Genomic DNA, 16,010 nt, shown 5'->3' with positions numbered 1-16,010 from the left:
GTTGCTACAAACATCTTTTGGTGTAAAGATTCTTAGCTTGCACAGCTAGAGATTAATGAACAAAGAAGTGGTATTATGCAGAACACTGAATAGACAACACAGGGCCCAGTCCCTTAATTGGGCGATTATGTATGGACACTGGCTAATAGATTAACTTTCTGTGCGATCTATGTGTATTTGCTGTGGCTATTACTGTCACTAGCAGATATGTGGGGACCCTGATGGGAGAAAGTCCAGCCGCCTGTGTTAATTGATCCCTTCGTCTTGATGTTTCGGGATGGGAAATTGACTACACAGCAAGCAGCTCCATGGACTGAGGGAGAGCAAGTTCTGTCAGAGAGAGAGAAAAAAAAATCCATATTAATGATATGCTATAAAACACTTTTGTTAGGTACATATATTCCTTTACTTACGTTTCCCAAGAATAGCTCAGCTGTCAAAGCATTTCCAAGATTTCCATGGATTCGGCAAATACTGTGCGATCGAATTATTGCCCTGAGAGAAGCTACAATTAAAACACATTAATCACTGTAACAAAAGATCCTTATTGAGGCTGACAAAGATGGTGAAATCTGATGAATAATTAGTCTGGTTAATCTTTTTAAAAGTGAATTAAACTGCTAACAAGTTAAATCACTGTGATTTTTTCAAAATAAGCCTCTAGGGCGAGCAGAAACTGGAGATATTATCTTCATTTTACAGTGATGTTTTCTTTCTTTTTCATCTCTGGTGCACTGGAGGGCCTGTGGTTAGAACAGTGGGCCTCTGGGGGCCCGCTGGGTGGACACGGATGGCCAAGGGGTGAGGGCAACTTTTATCCTTTTTCCACAACAAATTTCCCAATATGTCTAAGAGGCTCATACAGTGTCCAGAAGAGGAATTAGGAGTGACCTTTCCATCTGTCCCAGGACTGTGGTACCCGCTCACCAGCCCTGATCAATAATGGATCCATCATGGGATTCTGATGCCTTTCCCAATCAGCTACAACACCCAGTCGACCGTGAATTCATTTCCTCTCATTTTCACCCTTCTCTCCAGTTAGGCGGTCTATTTTCCTTTTGCATGTCGACCAACCGCTGAGAGAGGTTTTCCATGTTTTCAGTAAAAACAAGAGGCACAAACAGATTGGCGATTGGGCCGCAGAAGTGGATAGAAAGGGAAGACAGTCATTTGGCTGAGGGCTATTTATGTATGTATGTATTTATTTATTTTAGATTTATTTTAGTTTTACTCATGTGAATATATGGGTACAGGTGCCAGTGGAGGCCAAAAGAGGAAGTTGGATGCTCTGGAGCTGTGTGACAGGCAACTGTGAGCTGCCTGATGTGGGCGCTGGGAGCGGACCTGAACTCTGGTTATCTGCAAGAGCAGTATGTGCCCTTAACCACTGAGCTACCCTTCCGGTCCCTGCTCATCTGGCCCTCTACAACTTCGGAGAGCTATGATGATGAATATTGTGATGTATTGACGATGTGATGTCAGTAATGACCAGGGGATTCTCCCAGGCCTTAGTCACTAGTGGAATTGTCCCGAAGCAAGGAAACTCTCCCTCCTAAGGTCACATGTCCTCTGCAGTAGCTAGAGTGACGTAGGAGTGTAAGGCTAGCCCAATTTGGGGCAACTGTGTGGGGATGACTCTGCACAGTCACTTGTTGTCAGAGAGGCCTTAACTGGGAGGCTATTACAGCCCCACTTTTCTCTGCCTAACCTGAATTTCTTCCCCCTTCCATGTGGAGGAGCCATGAGCACGGTGACCAGGAGATGCACTGACTGCCATAGGTAAGCTCAGAACCTACTTCTGGTGGCCCCAACCTGGCTCAAAAGAAGGGTCACTTCTGAAGAAGTCTCTGGTAACCAGAGGTCCCATAGCAGCAAGAAGGAAAAGATTTCCATCTCAGCTTTGCTCCCACCCACCCACCCACCAGCCCTACACTGCTCTAATAGCAAGTGTATTCCTGCCTGCAGAGGCAATTGGAAATATATACTTTTTTTTTTGAGACTGGATCTTACTTCAGAGCCCCAACTGTCCTGTATCTCTCTATGTAGACCAAGCTGGTCTCAAACTCACAGACATTTGCCTGCTTCTGCCTCCTGAGTGCTGGGATCAAAGGCATGCACCACCACGCCCAGCTATAAAAAGTCTCTTTAAAAAGGAGAAGAATTTGCCAGGGAGCGGTGTATCAATTTACATCGACACCAAACCCTGGATAACAGAGGTTAATACCACCAGCTCCCCACACCCCTCTCCTGAGCACCCTTTGTAACCCACAGTTCCTAACCACTAAATGTGCTTACCTAAAAGTCCTGTGTTGACACCCTAGCATCCTTATGATGGAATTAGGAAGTAGAACCCAGGGAAATGACTAGATAGCTTGAAGGCAGGCCATAAGAAGAGAACTAGTGCCCTTAGGGAAAACATTGAAATATTGGAGGGAGGGAGGGGTTGAGGTGAAAGAAGTGATGAGCTCTATCGTGGCTATGCCATAAGGCATTCAAGCAGAAGTAGCTACCAGACCAGAGCAGGTCTTAGAGCAGATCTTCCAACCACAGAAACATTCATTGATTCAATGCTGATTGCTTTGCACATTCTGTATTATAAGGATGGTGATACAACAGTGAATAAAAAAACAAAATTCCTAGCCCCATTGACAGACAAGTCAAAGTTATGTGAGATAGTGATAGGAAAAAAATGGTACAGAGAGAGTCAGGGAGAGACAGAGTTGATGCCTAAATCTGGGTTGGGTTCCATGGCTGCAGGAATTATGGGTAAACTTAGGTTCACAGGCCCCGTGAGCAACAGAGGGTCTAGCCTCTGGCAACGTAGTTCCGACTATGGACATTCGCCTGCCTACTGCAATGAGTGCCCCTCTTCCAGACCATAACAATGACAATGTGCTTGTTAAACATGTCACTTCCTGGGCTTCTCCCTCTGCTCGCTCTGACAGTATCTGGAGGGTCTTAGGCATCACACTTCAGTGTGTGCCCTGTGGGTTTCTTGTCAAGAGGCTCGTTCAGGAAACTCTGGTCCTTTCCTTGCCTTGAAAGGGCATCTCTGCTGGGCGTGGTGGCACACGCCTTTAATCCCAGCACTCAGGAGGCAGAGGCAGGTGGATTTCTGTGAGTTTGAGGCCAGCCTGGTCTACAAAGCGAGTATAGGACAGCCAAGGCTACACAGAGAAACCCTGTCTTGAAAAAAAAAAAAAAGTCCACAGAGGAAAAGGCAGAAATTTTTTGATAATCTTCTACTCTAGGAAAGTGCTCTCTATGATGCAAAACATAAAAACAGAAGATATTGAGGAGTGAGATATGTAGTTGAGTGTAACAAATTTAATATTAGCTCAATTTTCATCACTAATCTCTTCATAAATAGATTCTTTGTAAAAAAAAAAAAACTAGTTTGGGATATTTGGGATATTCAGTTACACAGCTTGTGTACAGATTCAGTCACATAGTGTGTATGTGTGTTCAATTATATGATATGTATAAAGACTCAGTTATATAGTATGTATATGTATTCAGTGATGTGATGTGTGCATGTATTCAGTTATATAGCATGTACGTACATTCAATTATATATATGCACGTGGACACAACTGTATGCATTTACCTAAAGAGGAAGGAAGCTTGTGACGGTTTGGATCCCTTCTCCATGGTCTCCAGCTCCTTCCGTGCTTTTTGATGGTTTTGAGGCTACGTGTGTTTTCTCCTGCTTACTCTGATGGAAGGAGCGATCATCCGAAAGAACAAAGCACAAGGCACCTGCATAGATTGTGAGTGCACTTACAATGACAGCACGTGACTGTAAAGTCTAGGGGACACACTTTTATCATTACACCTATTTATTTATTTGTGTGGTGCAAGTGTACATGTGTGTACGTGTGTGTGTGTGTGTGTGTGTGTGTGTGTGTGTGTGTGTGTGTGTGCAGTGCCCATGGTGGCCGGAAGAGAGCATTGGTTCCGGAGCTGGAGGTAAGGGCCGCTGTGAGCTGCCTCACATGGTACTAGGATTGGAACTCCAGTTCTCTGGAAGAGCAGGAAGAGCTCTTAACTGTTGAACTACTGCTCCAGCCCTTTATCTTTGATTTAAAGACTTCTTTTTGCCAGGCGTGATGGCACATGCCTTTAATCCCAGCACTTGGGAGGCAGAGGAAGGTGGATCAATGTGAATTCAAGGCCAGCCTGGTGTACAAAGTGAGTCCAGGACAGCCAAGGCAACACAGAGAGAACCTGTCTCGAAAACCGAAACCAAAAAAAAAAAAAAAGACTTTTTTTTTCTATTTTCGTATCCATTGTTTCTTAAGGAAAAAAAAGAGACTTTCAAAATTGAGATGAATAAAAACCCACTTTTATCAGCTATAAGTAAAGGCGGATCTGGAAAGGGCTAAGTTGTTTGTTGGGTGGAAGTTTGGAAAGACCACTGGCTTTGTCCAGTCCATGACAAGCACGTAGGAATGACATCTCCACAGTGGCTGTGATGTCACTATGCATTCAGCAACAGGTCAAAGAGGAAACATCTTATCATCCTTTTAAAGATGCATTTATTGGGGCTGGTGAGATGGTCCAGTGGGCAAAGGCGTCTGCCCCCAAGCCGGACACCCTGAGTGTGATTCCACGTGGTTGTCCTCTGGTCTCCACACATGCACCAGGAGATGTGTAACCCTCCCTACACACACAAGTAAATAAATAAATGTAAACCCTTAAAATACATTTGTGGGTTTATAATGCCGTCTTACTGCTTTTTTCTTCTTGTTGTAATACATTTTGGGGGTGAGAGAGTTTCGAGACAGGGTCTCTCTGTGTAGCTTTGGCTGTCCTGGACTTGCTTTGTAGACCAGGCTGGCCTCCAATTCACAGTGATCCACCTGCCTCTGCCTCCCAAGTGCTGGGATTAAAGGTGTGCGCTACCACGCCCGGCTGTAATACATATTCTTATTTATGCCTTTGGATGATGATGGGTTTTGGACCCAGAACCCTACACATGCTAAACATGTGCTCCACCGTGGAGCTACCCTCCAAACTCTTATTTGTTTTCATTTTATGGGCATTATTATTTATGATGTGAAGTATGATCAAATTCACTGTGGGTTTTTCTGGCCACCATAATTTTATTTCACCTTGTGATTGTGTCTTAATGATTTTGCTGAAAAGAAAAGAGAAGAAGAAGAAAAAGAAGAAGAAGAAGAAAGAGAAGGAGGAGGAGGAGGAGGAGGAGGAGGAGGAGGAGAAGAAGAAGAAGAAGAAGAAGAAGAAGAAGAAGAAGAAGAAGAAGAAGAAGAAATGCTTTGAAAGCCTTGGCCCTGGGCTAAGTCCCATCTTCGGTACACCAATGCCATGTTCTCAGCGTCAGGGACTCTCTCTGCATTGTTATTTCCCATTTCCTTGCCAAGTCACTCCTACTCATGCCCAAGTCTTAGCGCAGATCAAACTTCCTCTTGGAAATCACCTTTAACACTTTCTTGGCCTGAGCTCTTATATTTCTCTTTGAATAGCACTTATTTTTTTTTCTACTGTCAGTAATTATCTCTTACTGTAAGGAGGGGGGTCTGTGTCTAGCTTGCTTGTTCAATAAGTATTGGCTGACCCATGAAATATTAAATCATTTCCCTTGACACCTGAAGAAATAAGTAATTGATCCGAGCTCCGCCAGTAGTCTTTTGGTAGAATTCCCAGAGCAGAAAATTTCTAAATAGATTTTTTTTTTAATGCAGAATTCCTGCCAGACACTTGCAAGAACTGAAAACAAACTTTAATTTTCCATTTTCTTTATTCTTCCGATCTCTTGAGGCATTTGTGTTCTCAGACGATGCCCAGTACGTGGGACGGGTCACAGGGATCCCAAAGAATAATACCACAGCACAGACCATCAGAATCACCCAGGGATGGACCACGGCGTGGTGCGGAGGTCGAGCGTCCAGCACAGGCTGGTTGACTTGCGCAGCAGGAGTAACACAGCCTTTCGCACGGAGTCGCCGCACTGACTAAAATGTATGTACGAGGCAGACAAAGGTTCCCTACACGTAGCAGGACTCAGAACTTGCATGTCAGGCTGAAGCCTGATACAAATTAAACAAATGAGAAATAAACCCTTCTGGAGAGAGCTTATAATGGAAACACTGACGGGATATAATTAGGACCCGGATTTTGATCACTGCCTTCTATTGAAGACACCTCCAGTATACAGTAGTTATGTAAAATGCCTGCACCCTGTTGTCAAGTGGCGCTGCAGAAAGGCATCAGGGTAAAGTTAATGTTTAAGAGCCTCAAAAACCGCAGTGATGATTAAATGAGCGAGTCTGCACAGCCTTCTCGTCACTACAAAGGGATTACAAACGCAGGAGAGAAGAGAGTTACCAGTGGCCGTCTATGCCAGCCCCGTCTGTTTCTCCTCCACTTCCGGGAAGTTCTCGGCCTTCCTGGTCTGTGTAGGACTGATGTGCAGGTGGAGATGGATTCCTGAGGGTTTTTCCTTACAAACAACGTAAGTGACAGCACTTCTCTGGAGGGGTTTGCAATCTAGTGCAAACAAGATAACCCAAATTCAAAGCTAGGCGATGTGTGGGAGGTGCCGCAAAGTCTCTTCTTCCATTGGTGAATTAGGAAAAGCCAGTGAAAAACAAAGGCCTCAAAAGATGGCTAAAGGCATACAACAGGGGGAGGAGGTCCCCCTCAGTCACAGTCTTAGGGGAGGGGAGTAAGGGAAAAATGGGAGGGAGGGAGGAATGGGAGGATACAAGGGATGGGATAACAATTGAGATGTAATATGAATAAATTAATAAAATATATTTAAAAGAAAAAAAGAATAAATGCTGAGAAATGCTGGAAAAAAAAAGATGGCTAAAGGGGCTGGAGAGATGACTCAGAGGTTAAGAGCACTGAGTGCTTTTCCAGAGGTCCTGAGTTCGATTCCCAGCAACCACATGGTGGTTCACAACCATCTATAACGTGATCCAATGGGTACTGTATACATTAAAAGAAAAGGAAAAGTGGGTAAAATCTTCAGGAAGAAACAAATGTGTTACATACTAAAAGCATTCCGAGCAGAGGGGCATGGAAGGCACGGCATGAAAGCCCCTGATACCTGACAGGGATGAACCACTATATGAAAAAGGAGGACTTCCAATGAGCGAGAAGCCAGCCCGAGAGGATAGCAAGGGAGGCATCTAAAGAACGCCTGCCTCCTTAGAGACACAGAAAAAGAACAAAGCCTACCTAAGCACTAAGAACTCCATCAGAAACCGATGCTCCTAGAGCTGTGTTACTGTCCCCTGTGACAGCACAGCTGATGATGTCACCATAACACACCACCACCACTCTAAGGAGACGTGCTACAAATTTAAATCCAATTATTGGCTTCATTGCACTCTTTCCTTGGACCCCTTCCGCAAATACTCCATCCTGGCTCTTGCCCTGAAGTATTACTTAGGCTAAAAGTTAAGTTAAGAATTTTATTCTACCTTGTTTAAAAATGTTATAGCGGGGGCTGGAGAGCTATCTTAGTGGTTAAGAGCACGGGCTGCTCTCGCAGAGGACCCAGGTTCAATCCCCAGCACCCACACAGTGGCTCACGCCCATGTCTAGTTCCAGGGCATCTGACACCATTTTCTGGTCTCCATCAGGGGCCAGGCATACAAGTGGTGCACAGATGTACATGCAGGAAAGACACACATACATATAAAATTCAATAAAAAACTTTAGAGATTTTAAAGTTATAATATGCAGGGTGTGTGTGTGTGTGTGTGTGTGTGTGTGTGTGTGTGTGTCACAGCATGCATGTGGAAGTCAGAGGACAACTTGGTGGTAGTTGTTTCTCCTTCTACTACTTGAGTCCCAGGATTGAATTCAGTTGCTGAGCCATCTCACCAGCCCTAAACTAAGCTTTTTTTTTTTTTTTTTTGAGACAGGGTTTCTCTGTGTAGCCTTGACTGTTCTGGACTCACTTTGTAGACCAGGCTGGCCTCAAACTCACAGTAATCTGCCTGCCTCTGCTTCCTGAGTGCTGGGATTAAGGCAAGCTAAGCCTTCTAAAAACATTTACAGATGAAAAATAACAAATAAGCAAAGAGACAAATGCAAGGTCAACGCAACTTCAAAAATACACTTTTTGGATTAGGCAACCAAGCCTCTGCATGTTTTTTTGTTTGTTTGTTTGTCCTTTCATATCTTACAGCTCAGCAAGAAGGAAGCCTTGCATTTCAAGTCAGTGAGAGCTAGTTGGCCTTAAGATGTCCAATACCCTCTCAGCAGGTGTCCTCATTAGAGTGACATTGTCTTTAAACCCTGTGTGGCAATCCCTGGTGCACTGCTGTGGTGCCCAAGGAAAATAGGGCAAACTAGAAATCAAGCCACTTCTTAAGATCATCCAACTTTTGGATAATTACCCAAAATGCTTCATTGTGGGAGCAGACAATGTAGGCTCCAAGCAGATGCAGCAGATGTGCATGTCCCTGTGAAGGAAGGCCATGGTGCTGATGGGCAAGGACATCGTGATGCACAAGGTCACCAGGGGCCACCTGGCAAGAACACCATGGTGTACAGGGCCACCAGGGGCCACCTGGAAAACAGTCCTGCTCTGGAGAAGCTGCTGCCTCACATCTGGGGGAGTGTGGGCTTTGTGTTCACCAAGGAGGACCTCACAGAGATTAGGGACATGCTGCTGGCCTATGAGGGACATGCTGCTGCCCGTGCTGGAGCCATTGCCCCATATGAGGTCCCTGTGCCAGCCCAGAACATGGGTGTGGGGCCTGAGAGGACCTCGCTCTTCCAGGCTTGGGCATCACCACTAGAATCTCCAGAGGCACCACTGAAATTCTGGTGATGTGCAGGTGATAAGAACTGGAGACAAAGTAGGAGCCATCAAGGCCACATGGCTGAACATCCTGAGCATCTCGCCCTGCTCCAGCAGGGGCAGCGTTTATAGACCTGAAGTGCTTGACATCACCGAGCAGACTCTGTACCCTCGCTTCCTAGAGGGTGTCCGACATGTTGCCAGCATCTGTCTGCAGATTGGTTACCCGACTGTTGCACAAGAGGGTCCTGGCTTGCTCTATGGAGACTGACTACACCTTCCCTCTTGCTGAGAAGGTCAAGGTCTTTTTGGCTGATTCATCTGCATCTGTGGCTGCAGCCACCACTGCTGCTCCTGCTGCTGCTGCAGCCCCAGCCAAGGCAGAAGCCAAAGAAGAGTTGGAAGAATCAGATGAGGATATGGGATTTGGTCTCTTGTTTACTTATCACCTCTGTCCAACATCTCAGTAACCTTGGCTTCATGTCTTGGTACCTTCTCAGGGAAGGCTGATTTCAGAAGGGCAGAAGTGCACTTACTTTAAAATCATCACTTCTTTCTCTCTAGCATCCTCAATTTTTATAAGCAGAATTAGTATGAACATTCTTTTTTTTTTTTTTTTTTGGTTTTTTTTTTTCGAGACAGGGTTTCTCTGTGTAGCCTTGGCCATCCTGGACTCACTTTGTAGACCAGGCTGGCCTCGAACTCACAGCGATCCGCCTGCCTCTGCCTTCTGAGTGCTGGGATTAAAGGCGTGAGCCACCACGCCCGGCCCAGTATGAACATTCTTAAAGCTTTAAGGTGTGTGTGTGTGTGTGTGTGTGTGCACCAAGTCTCCCCAGTATGAACATTCTTAAAGCTTTAAGTTGTGTGTGTGTGTGTGTGTGTGTGTGTGTGTGTGTGTGTGTGTGTGTGTGCACCAAGTCTCCAGAGAGAATAAAGGCGGGACTTCCTCCCCCTTGGAAATCCAAGTAAGAGTCTTGAAATGCTTTGAAACATTCCATGGAGCTGGTTCAGCCTGACTGGCTGGCTGATGGCGCTGTCCATGGTATTGACACAACAATGCTAGGCAGACTTGGTTGTTTCCTTGAACTCTGGGAACTGAAGGTCAGTCCAGTGCTTATGTTAAGATGGTCAAAGTAGTGCACATTTTGTTTTGTTTTTGTTGGTTTTGTTGTTGTTGTTTTGATTTTTCGAGTGAGGGTTTCTCGGTGTAGCCTTGGCTATCCTAGACTCACTTTGTAGACCAGGCTGGCCTCAAACTCACAGTGATCCACCTGCCTCTGCCTCTTGAGTGCTGGGATTAAAGGTGTGTGCCACCACACCTGGCTTTCATTTGTTTTTAAGACTAATGTATTACTTTGATCTAAGTGCATAAGAAATTGTGATGTGTATATTCCTATATAGAAAAGATTTATAAAAACTAAAAATTCCCAGTTAATAGCAGACTTCTCCCTTGGAAAGACACTGTCTAATCCACCTTGATCAGTTTGGGATCTTTAACAAAATGGCAGAGTTTATATAGCTTATAAACAACAAAATTTAGTTTTTCTTTCCTTTCCTTTCCCCTTCCTTTCTCTTTTTCATTCTAGTTCCTTTTCTTTTGGTATAAAGCATTACATAAGTTAAGTGCCCTGGCATGGCCTGAAATTCACAACCTTCTATCTCATTCTCCTAAGTGTCAGGATTTTAAAAAAAGGTGCCATTGCTGGTTGGTATTGGTGCATGTCTTTAATCTCAGCGCAGAGGAGGCAGAGGCGGGCAGATCTCTGGGAGTTTTGAGGCCAGCCTGGTTTACAAAGTAAGTTCCAGGACAGCCAAAGCTACACAGAGAAACCCTGTTTCAAAAAACAAAAAAAACAAACATATGCTTTTTTTTTCCTCTGCCGCCGCCGAGTTGCTCGGAGGCGGAGGCTCAGGTGTGTTCAAGATTCGCCCTCACCCGTAATCCACCGCCATGGCTGAGGAAAGCATTGCTGCTGGAGGTGTAATGGACGTCAACACTGCTCTTCAAGAGGTGCTGAAGACCGCCCTCATCCACGATGGCATGGCACGTGGCCTACGCGAAGCTGCCAAAGCCTTAGACAAGCGCCAGGCCCGCCTTTGTGTGCTGGCATCCAACTGCGATGAGCCCATGTACGTCAAGCTCGTGGAGGCGCTGTGTGCTGAGCATCAGATCAACCTGATTAAGGTTGATGACAACAAGAAACTGGGGGGATGGGCAGGCCTCTGTAAGATCAATCGAGAGGGGAAGCCACGGAAAGTGCTTGGTTGCAGTTGTGTAGTGGTTAAGGACTATGGCAAAGAATCTCAGGCCAAGGATGTCATCGAGGAGTACTTCAAATGCAAGAAATGAATAAATAAATTTTTTGCTCATTAAAAAACAAACAAACGAACAAACATACAAAATGTGCCATTATGCCTAGTGAGAAAACAATTCCCTCACAGAGGCTAGAAGCCTGAGCCTGGGGTGCTAGCTGAGCTGGGGTTTAGTGAAGCTCCTCACCTGGGCGGCAGACCACTGTCTTTTTTTTTTTTTAATTTTTCAAGACAGGGTTTCTCTGTGTAGCCTTGGCTGTCCTGGACTCACTTTGTAGACCAGGCTGGCCTCGAACTCACAACGATCCGCCTGCCTCTGCCTCCCGAGTGCTGGGATTAAAGGCGTGCGCCACCGCAGCCCAGCCAGACCATTGTCTTTTTTACAATACTCTCATATGGTAGAGAAGAGAACAAGCTGCTCTCTGGCCTCTCTTAAGGACACCATCTCATTTGCTTGGGGCCCCACTTTCAGGAAGAGTCACCTCCCTCACAGTCCTACCTCAGATGCTATCACAATGAGGATAAATGTTTGTATGCTCCTCAGCCAAGGTCTGACTACCAGCTAATAGTGCACAGCACCACAGCCTTGGGCACTGGCAAGTGACACGTGGATGTGGAAACGTGATTGCTACACATTCTGCACCCCAACCCCTTTAAAATTCAAAGTGCAGTGAGAGGAAATTTCCACTCTTCACAGCATGCTGAATGCTGACACATTTTCCACGACATTCTTTATTTCCTATTATCAGAAAGGGCAGGATTTCTTCTGAAAAAGAAGAAAAAGAAGATACACAGAATATCGGTTTTAAGTGTTATTTTTGTTCTTGAAAGGGCTTCTCATAGTCTTTCAAAGAGAGCTTTTTTTTTTTCCTCCAGAGGTTTATTTTGATAGAATTAGCTGAGCCTTGTCAGGGAGAACAAAATTTTTGTGAGCTTACCATACCAGTAAAATGCCAAATTATATGCTGTAAGTTTCTTGTTTTATTATATCTGGGTCCAGTCAAAGAAAGAAAAGATTTTGAATCCAGAACTATTAGCATTTGGAGACAAAAGAGACTTCAGCACAGCTGTTTGCCAGGGGCTGCTGTTCCCAGATCCACAGGCCCTGTCACTCAGGTGATGTGATGCTGGATACCCTCCTCTCTGCTCTCTGGATCAGGAAGTTTCACACAGGGTGAAGTTCCTCAGCATCAGACATCAGCTCAGCACTCCCCACCTTCTAAAAGGATAAACCCCTCACAGAAACCATTGCATTTTAAAAAAGCTAATAGGATCTATCTATGCGTGGTGGCACATGCCTTTAATCCCAGAACTTGGGAGGCAGAGGCAGGTGGATTTCTATGAGGTTTAGGCCAGTTTTTCTGCATAGTGAATTCCGGGCAACCAGGGGCCAGGTGGTAAGACTTTGTTTTTAAAAAAAAATGAAATAATAAAATAAATATAAGAAGTGATATGACAGAAAGAAAGGAAATTAGATTTAAAACCATAAACACCTGGATATGAATCCTGGCAGTGCCCCCAGGCCAGCTCGGCTACCTTGAACAAAACACCTAAACCTTGCTGGGCCTCAGTTTCCTTATTTGTGAAGAGAAGGCAGATATCTGCATGGAGGCTGTGGCTGTTTAGGTTGGTAACTAGCTTGGTTGGTAAAATGCCTGCCGCACAAGCATGAGGACCTGACTTCCGGTCCCCGAAGCCCATGGAAAAAGCCAGGTAGATACATTTGTAATCAGAGCTGGGGATTTCTGGGGCTTGTGGGCCAGCCAGTCCAGTCAATCTGTAAACTTCACGTTCAGCGAGAGACCTTATCTCACAAAAGAAGGTAGAAAAGAATTGAGGAAAATGCAGGGCACCAACTTCTGGATATGCATGCAGGAACACACACACACACACACACACACACACACACACACACACACACACACAATCTATGTCAGGTACCCAATGTACTGGCTCACACAGAGTGAGCTCAATAAGTGGTAATGGCAAATGGGACCGTGCCATCTGATAGACCAACCAGAGACACCAAGGCAAGGCTATCCTGAATAGAAGAAGGCATCCATAGCTAGCAGGTTGCTGAGAGGGAGAAACGATCAGCGCCCACATCATGCTACACATGGCCCACACAGCCATGATGTGGTGGTTTGAATGAGACTGGCCTCCATAGGTTCATACGTTAAATTTGGATGCTTGGCCAACAGGAAGTGGCACTATTGGAAAGGATTGAGACCTTGTTGAGGGTAGGCCTGGCCTTATTGGAGGAAATATGTCACTGAGGGATGGACTTTGAGGTTACAGAAGCCCACACCAGGCCTAACGGCTATCTCTTCTTGCTGCCTGTGGCTCCAGATGTGGAACTCTCAGCTCCTTCTCCAGCACCATGTCTGCCTGTGTGTCGCCATGTTTCCCGCCATGACAACAATGGACTAAACCTCTGAAACTGTCAGCCAGCCCCAATTAAAGGCTTTCTTTTATAAGAGTTGCTCTGGTTATGTTCTCTTCACAGGAATAGAACAGCAACTAAGACACATGTAACCAAGGATTTTTTTTCTTTTAAGTGTGATGGCAAAGCCATAACACACTTGGACCAGTAGAATACATTCATTAGGTATATATTTTAAAATATTCATTAGAGACTGGACATGGTGGTATATATCTGTAATCTTAACACCTGGGAGGTGGAGGCCGGAGGATCAAGAGTTCAAGGTCATCCTCACTACAGAGCAAGTTCAAAACCAGTTTGGTTACAAGACACCTTGTCTCAATGCTGTCTCACCCCACCCACACCTAGAAAAGGAAAAAAGATATGATTTTGGCTGCTATGTGTGTGTGTGTGTCAGACAGACTACAGTTGAACAATCAGGAAGCTGTCCTCTTGTCCAGGTGAGAGCCGGCAGGGGTGAGAAGGTGATGGCACAGTGGTAACAAGTGGTTTTGTTGTGCAATGTTGTCATGGTGGAGTTGACAGACTGCTGTATTGGATACATTTCGTGCTGGAGAGAGGAGGACAGTAGGTAACATTTTGGCTTTGGCTTAGAGGAATTGGGAGAGTGAAAGATATTTGGACCTCAGCGGAGAAGCGAGGTTGCATCTCCATTGTTACCCTCATAAAAGTCACAAGAGTAGCGGGCACTGTGGCACACACCTGTATTGCTAGAACTTGGGGAGGCAGAGGCAGGCAGACTCTGTGAGTTCAAGGCCAGCCTGGTCTACAAAGCAAGTCCAGGACAGCCAGGTCTACACAGGGAAACCCAGTGTGGAAAACAAAACAAAACAAAAAAACAAAAGAAAGAAAGAAAGAAAGAAAGAAAGAAAGAAAGAAAGAAAGAAAGGGGGCTGGAGAGATGACTCAGAGGTTAAGAGCAGTGGCTGCTCTTTCAAAGGTCCTGAGTTTAATTCCCAGCAACCACATGGTGGCTCACAACCATCTGTAATGAGATCTGGTGCCCTCTTCTGGCCTGCAGGAGTTATAGGCAGGTGAAACACTATATGTAATAAATTAAAAAAAGAAAGGAAGGAAGGAAGGAAGGAAGGAAGGAAGAAAGTGAACAGGAAACCCAACAAAATAAACTCAGGAAGGGTGCTCCTAGGTTGGCCGCATGGAGTCTTCCACTAAACAGAATGACAGGAAGGAAAGCGGTCAAGAGTGAATGGCAGCTTTAAAAACTCGTTCTCAAACATTTCACACAGAGCTGGTTGGGGGGTTTTCTGGAGAGAAAAGTAGAGTCCGAGACCCTTCTGAGATTTAGTTTCTCAGGTAGAAAGTACACGACAATGCATGTTTTGTTTTTTGTTTTTTGTTTTTGCGGAGAGGGGCAGCTTAATACGCAGGAGGAGGGAGGAAGAATAGAGGGCTTCAGTCGCAGAGCCGGCAGGAAGACAGGTGGATCTGAGTGTAAATGCAAGGGTCGTCCCAGACACAAGGGCTTGTAAGAGGAAGGCAGGCTGAGCCCAGACGCATGGAACCACCGGCTTGCATTTCTCCGGCACGTTACTGCAGAGGGCCCTGTGCTGGGGAGGAGGATGCACTGACAGTGTAAGATCTCACAGCACAGTATAGGGACAGTTGGGCTGTTTTCCTTCCGATTCCTTTTTAGTCGACTCTTCTGTAGTCTTGGTGGTTTCTCTAACCAGGCTCCAGCATGGACATTGCATGCTAATGAGACAATACTTGGTCCGATCTCAGGCACTTGTTTCTGAATAATCAATTTGGCACTTTACCAGCACCCATGAGCTTTGGATTTCCTGACAATTAAATAAAAGGCCCAGGCTTTTTAAACAATCACCCACCAGCTCTACTGTTCAGCTTGGCTTCGTGTCATGTTAACAAATGGGAAGGATTGGGGGAGCCGAGAAAGAACTCATGAAAAAAAAAATACACCTCCCCTTCCCATGGCTACCAAACCACAGCTCAGACAGCAGGACAAGAGTAAGAAGTCATGACAAGTCTCACACTGAATCCACCGTGTGTGAGCATGCGTGTGTGTGTGTGTGTGTGTGTGTGTGTGTGTGTGCGCGCGCCTTGGCCAGACTAACAGTCTCACCGCCCCAGAACTTGCAAACTAGCTGGAGGGGCTGGCCAGCAAACCCCAGGCTCTTCTTGTCTTTACCTCCCCTCTGCCAGGATCACATGCACACTACCACGCCTGACCTTTTCTCTCCATACCTGGCTTTATATATTTGGGCTCTAGGGAGCAAACTTAGGTCCCCATGCCCGTATACCCACCCAGCGCTCACTGACTAAGGCAACTCCGCAGCCCTTTATCACCCACTTCTTTTTATTTATTTATTTTTTTTTTTAAAGATTTATTTATTTATTATGTATACAGATTTTGTTATAGATGGTTGTGAGCCAACATGTGGTTGCTGGAAATTGAACTCATGACCTTTGGAAGAGCAGTCAGTGCTC

General features: G+C 45.4%; 1 protein-coding gene and 1 pseudogene across 2 annotated transcripts; both read left to right on the top strand.

Moving 5' to 3' along the window:
- Positions 1 to 2,832: 2,832 nt before the first annotated feature.
- On the top strand, positions 2,833 to 9,255 carry LOC311604150 (putative ribosomal protein uL10-like; annotated as a pseudogene). Its single transcript has 3 exons — positions 2,833 to 2,944; positions 5,801 to 5,943; positions 8,325 to 9,255. The product of its transcript is annotated as a putative ribosomal protein uL10-like (transcript).
- Positions 9,256 to 10,659: 1,404 nt separating this feature from the next.
- On the top strand, positions 10,660 to 11,168 carry LOC311603479 (small ribosomal subunit protein eS12-like). Its single transcript, XM_084792424.1, has one exon. It carries the CDS (start codon positions 10,740 to 10,742, stop codon positions 11,136 to 11,138), a length of 399 nt encoding a protein of 132 aa, XP_084648550.1. The 5' UTR covers positions 10,660 to 10,739; the 3' UTR covers positions 11,139 to 11,168.
- Positions 11,169 to 16,010: the final 4,842 nt, after the last annotated feature.

Source organism: Acomys minous (genome assembly GCF_964271855.1).
Source record: "Acomys minous genome assembly, chromosome: 8".
Lineage (NCBI taxonomy): Eukaryota > Metazoa > Chordata > Mammalia > Rodentia > Muridae > Acomys > Acomys minous.
Note: the sequence above shows the minus strand (reverse complement) of the source record. Positions and strands in the feature narration are given on the sequence as shown.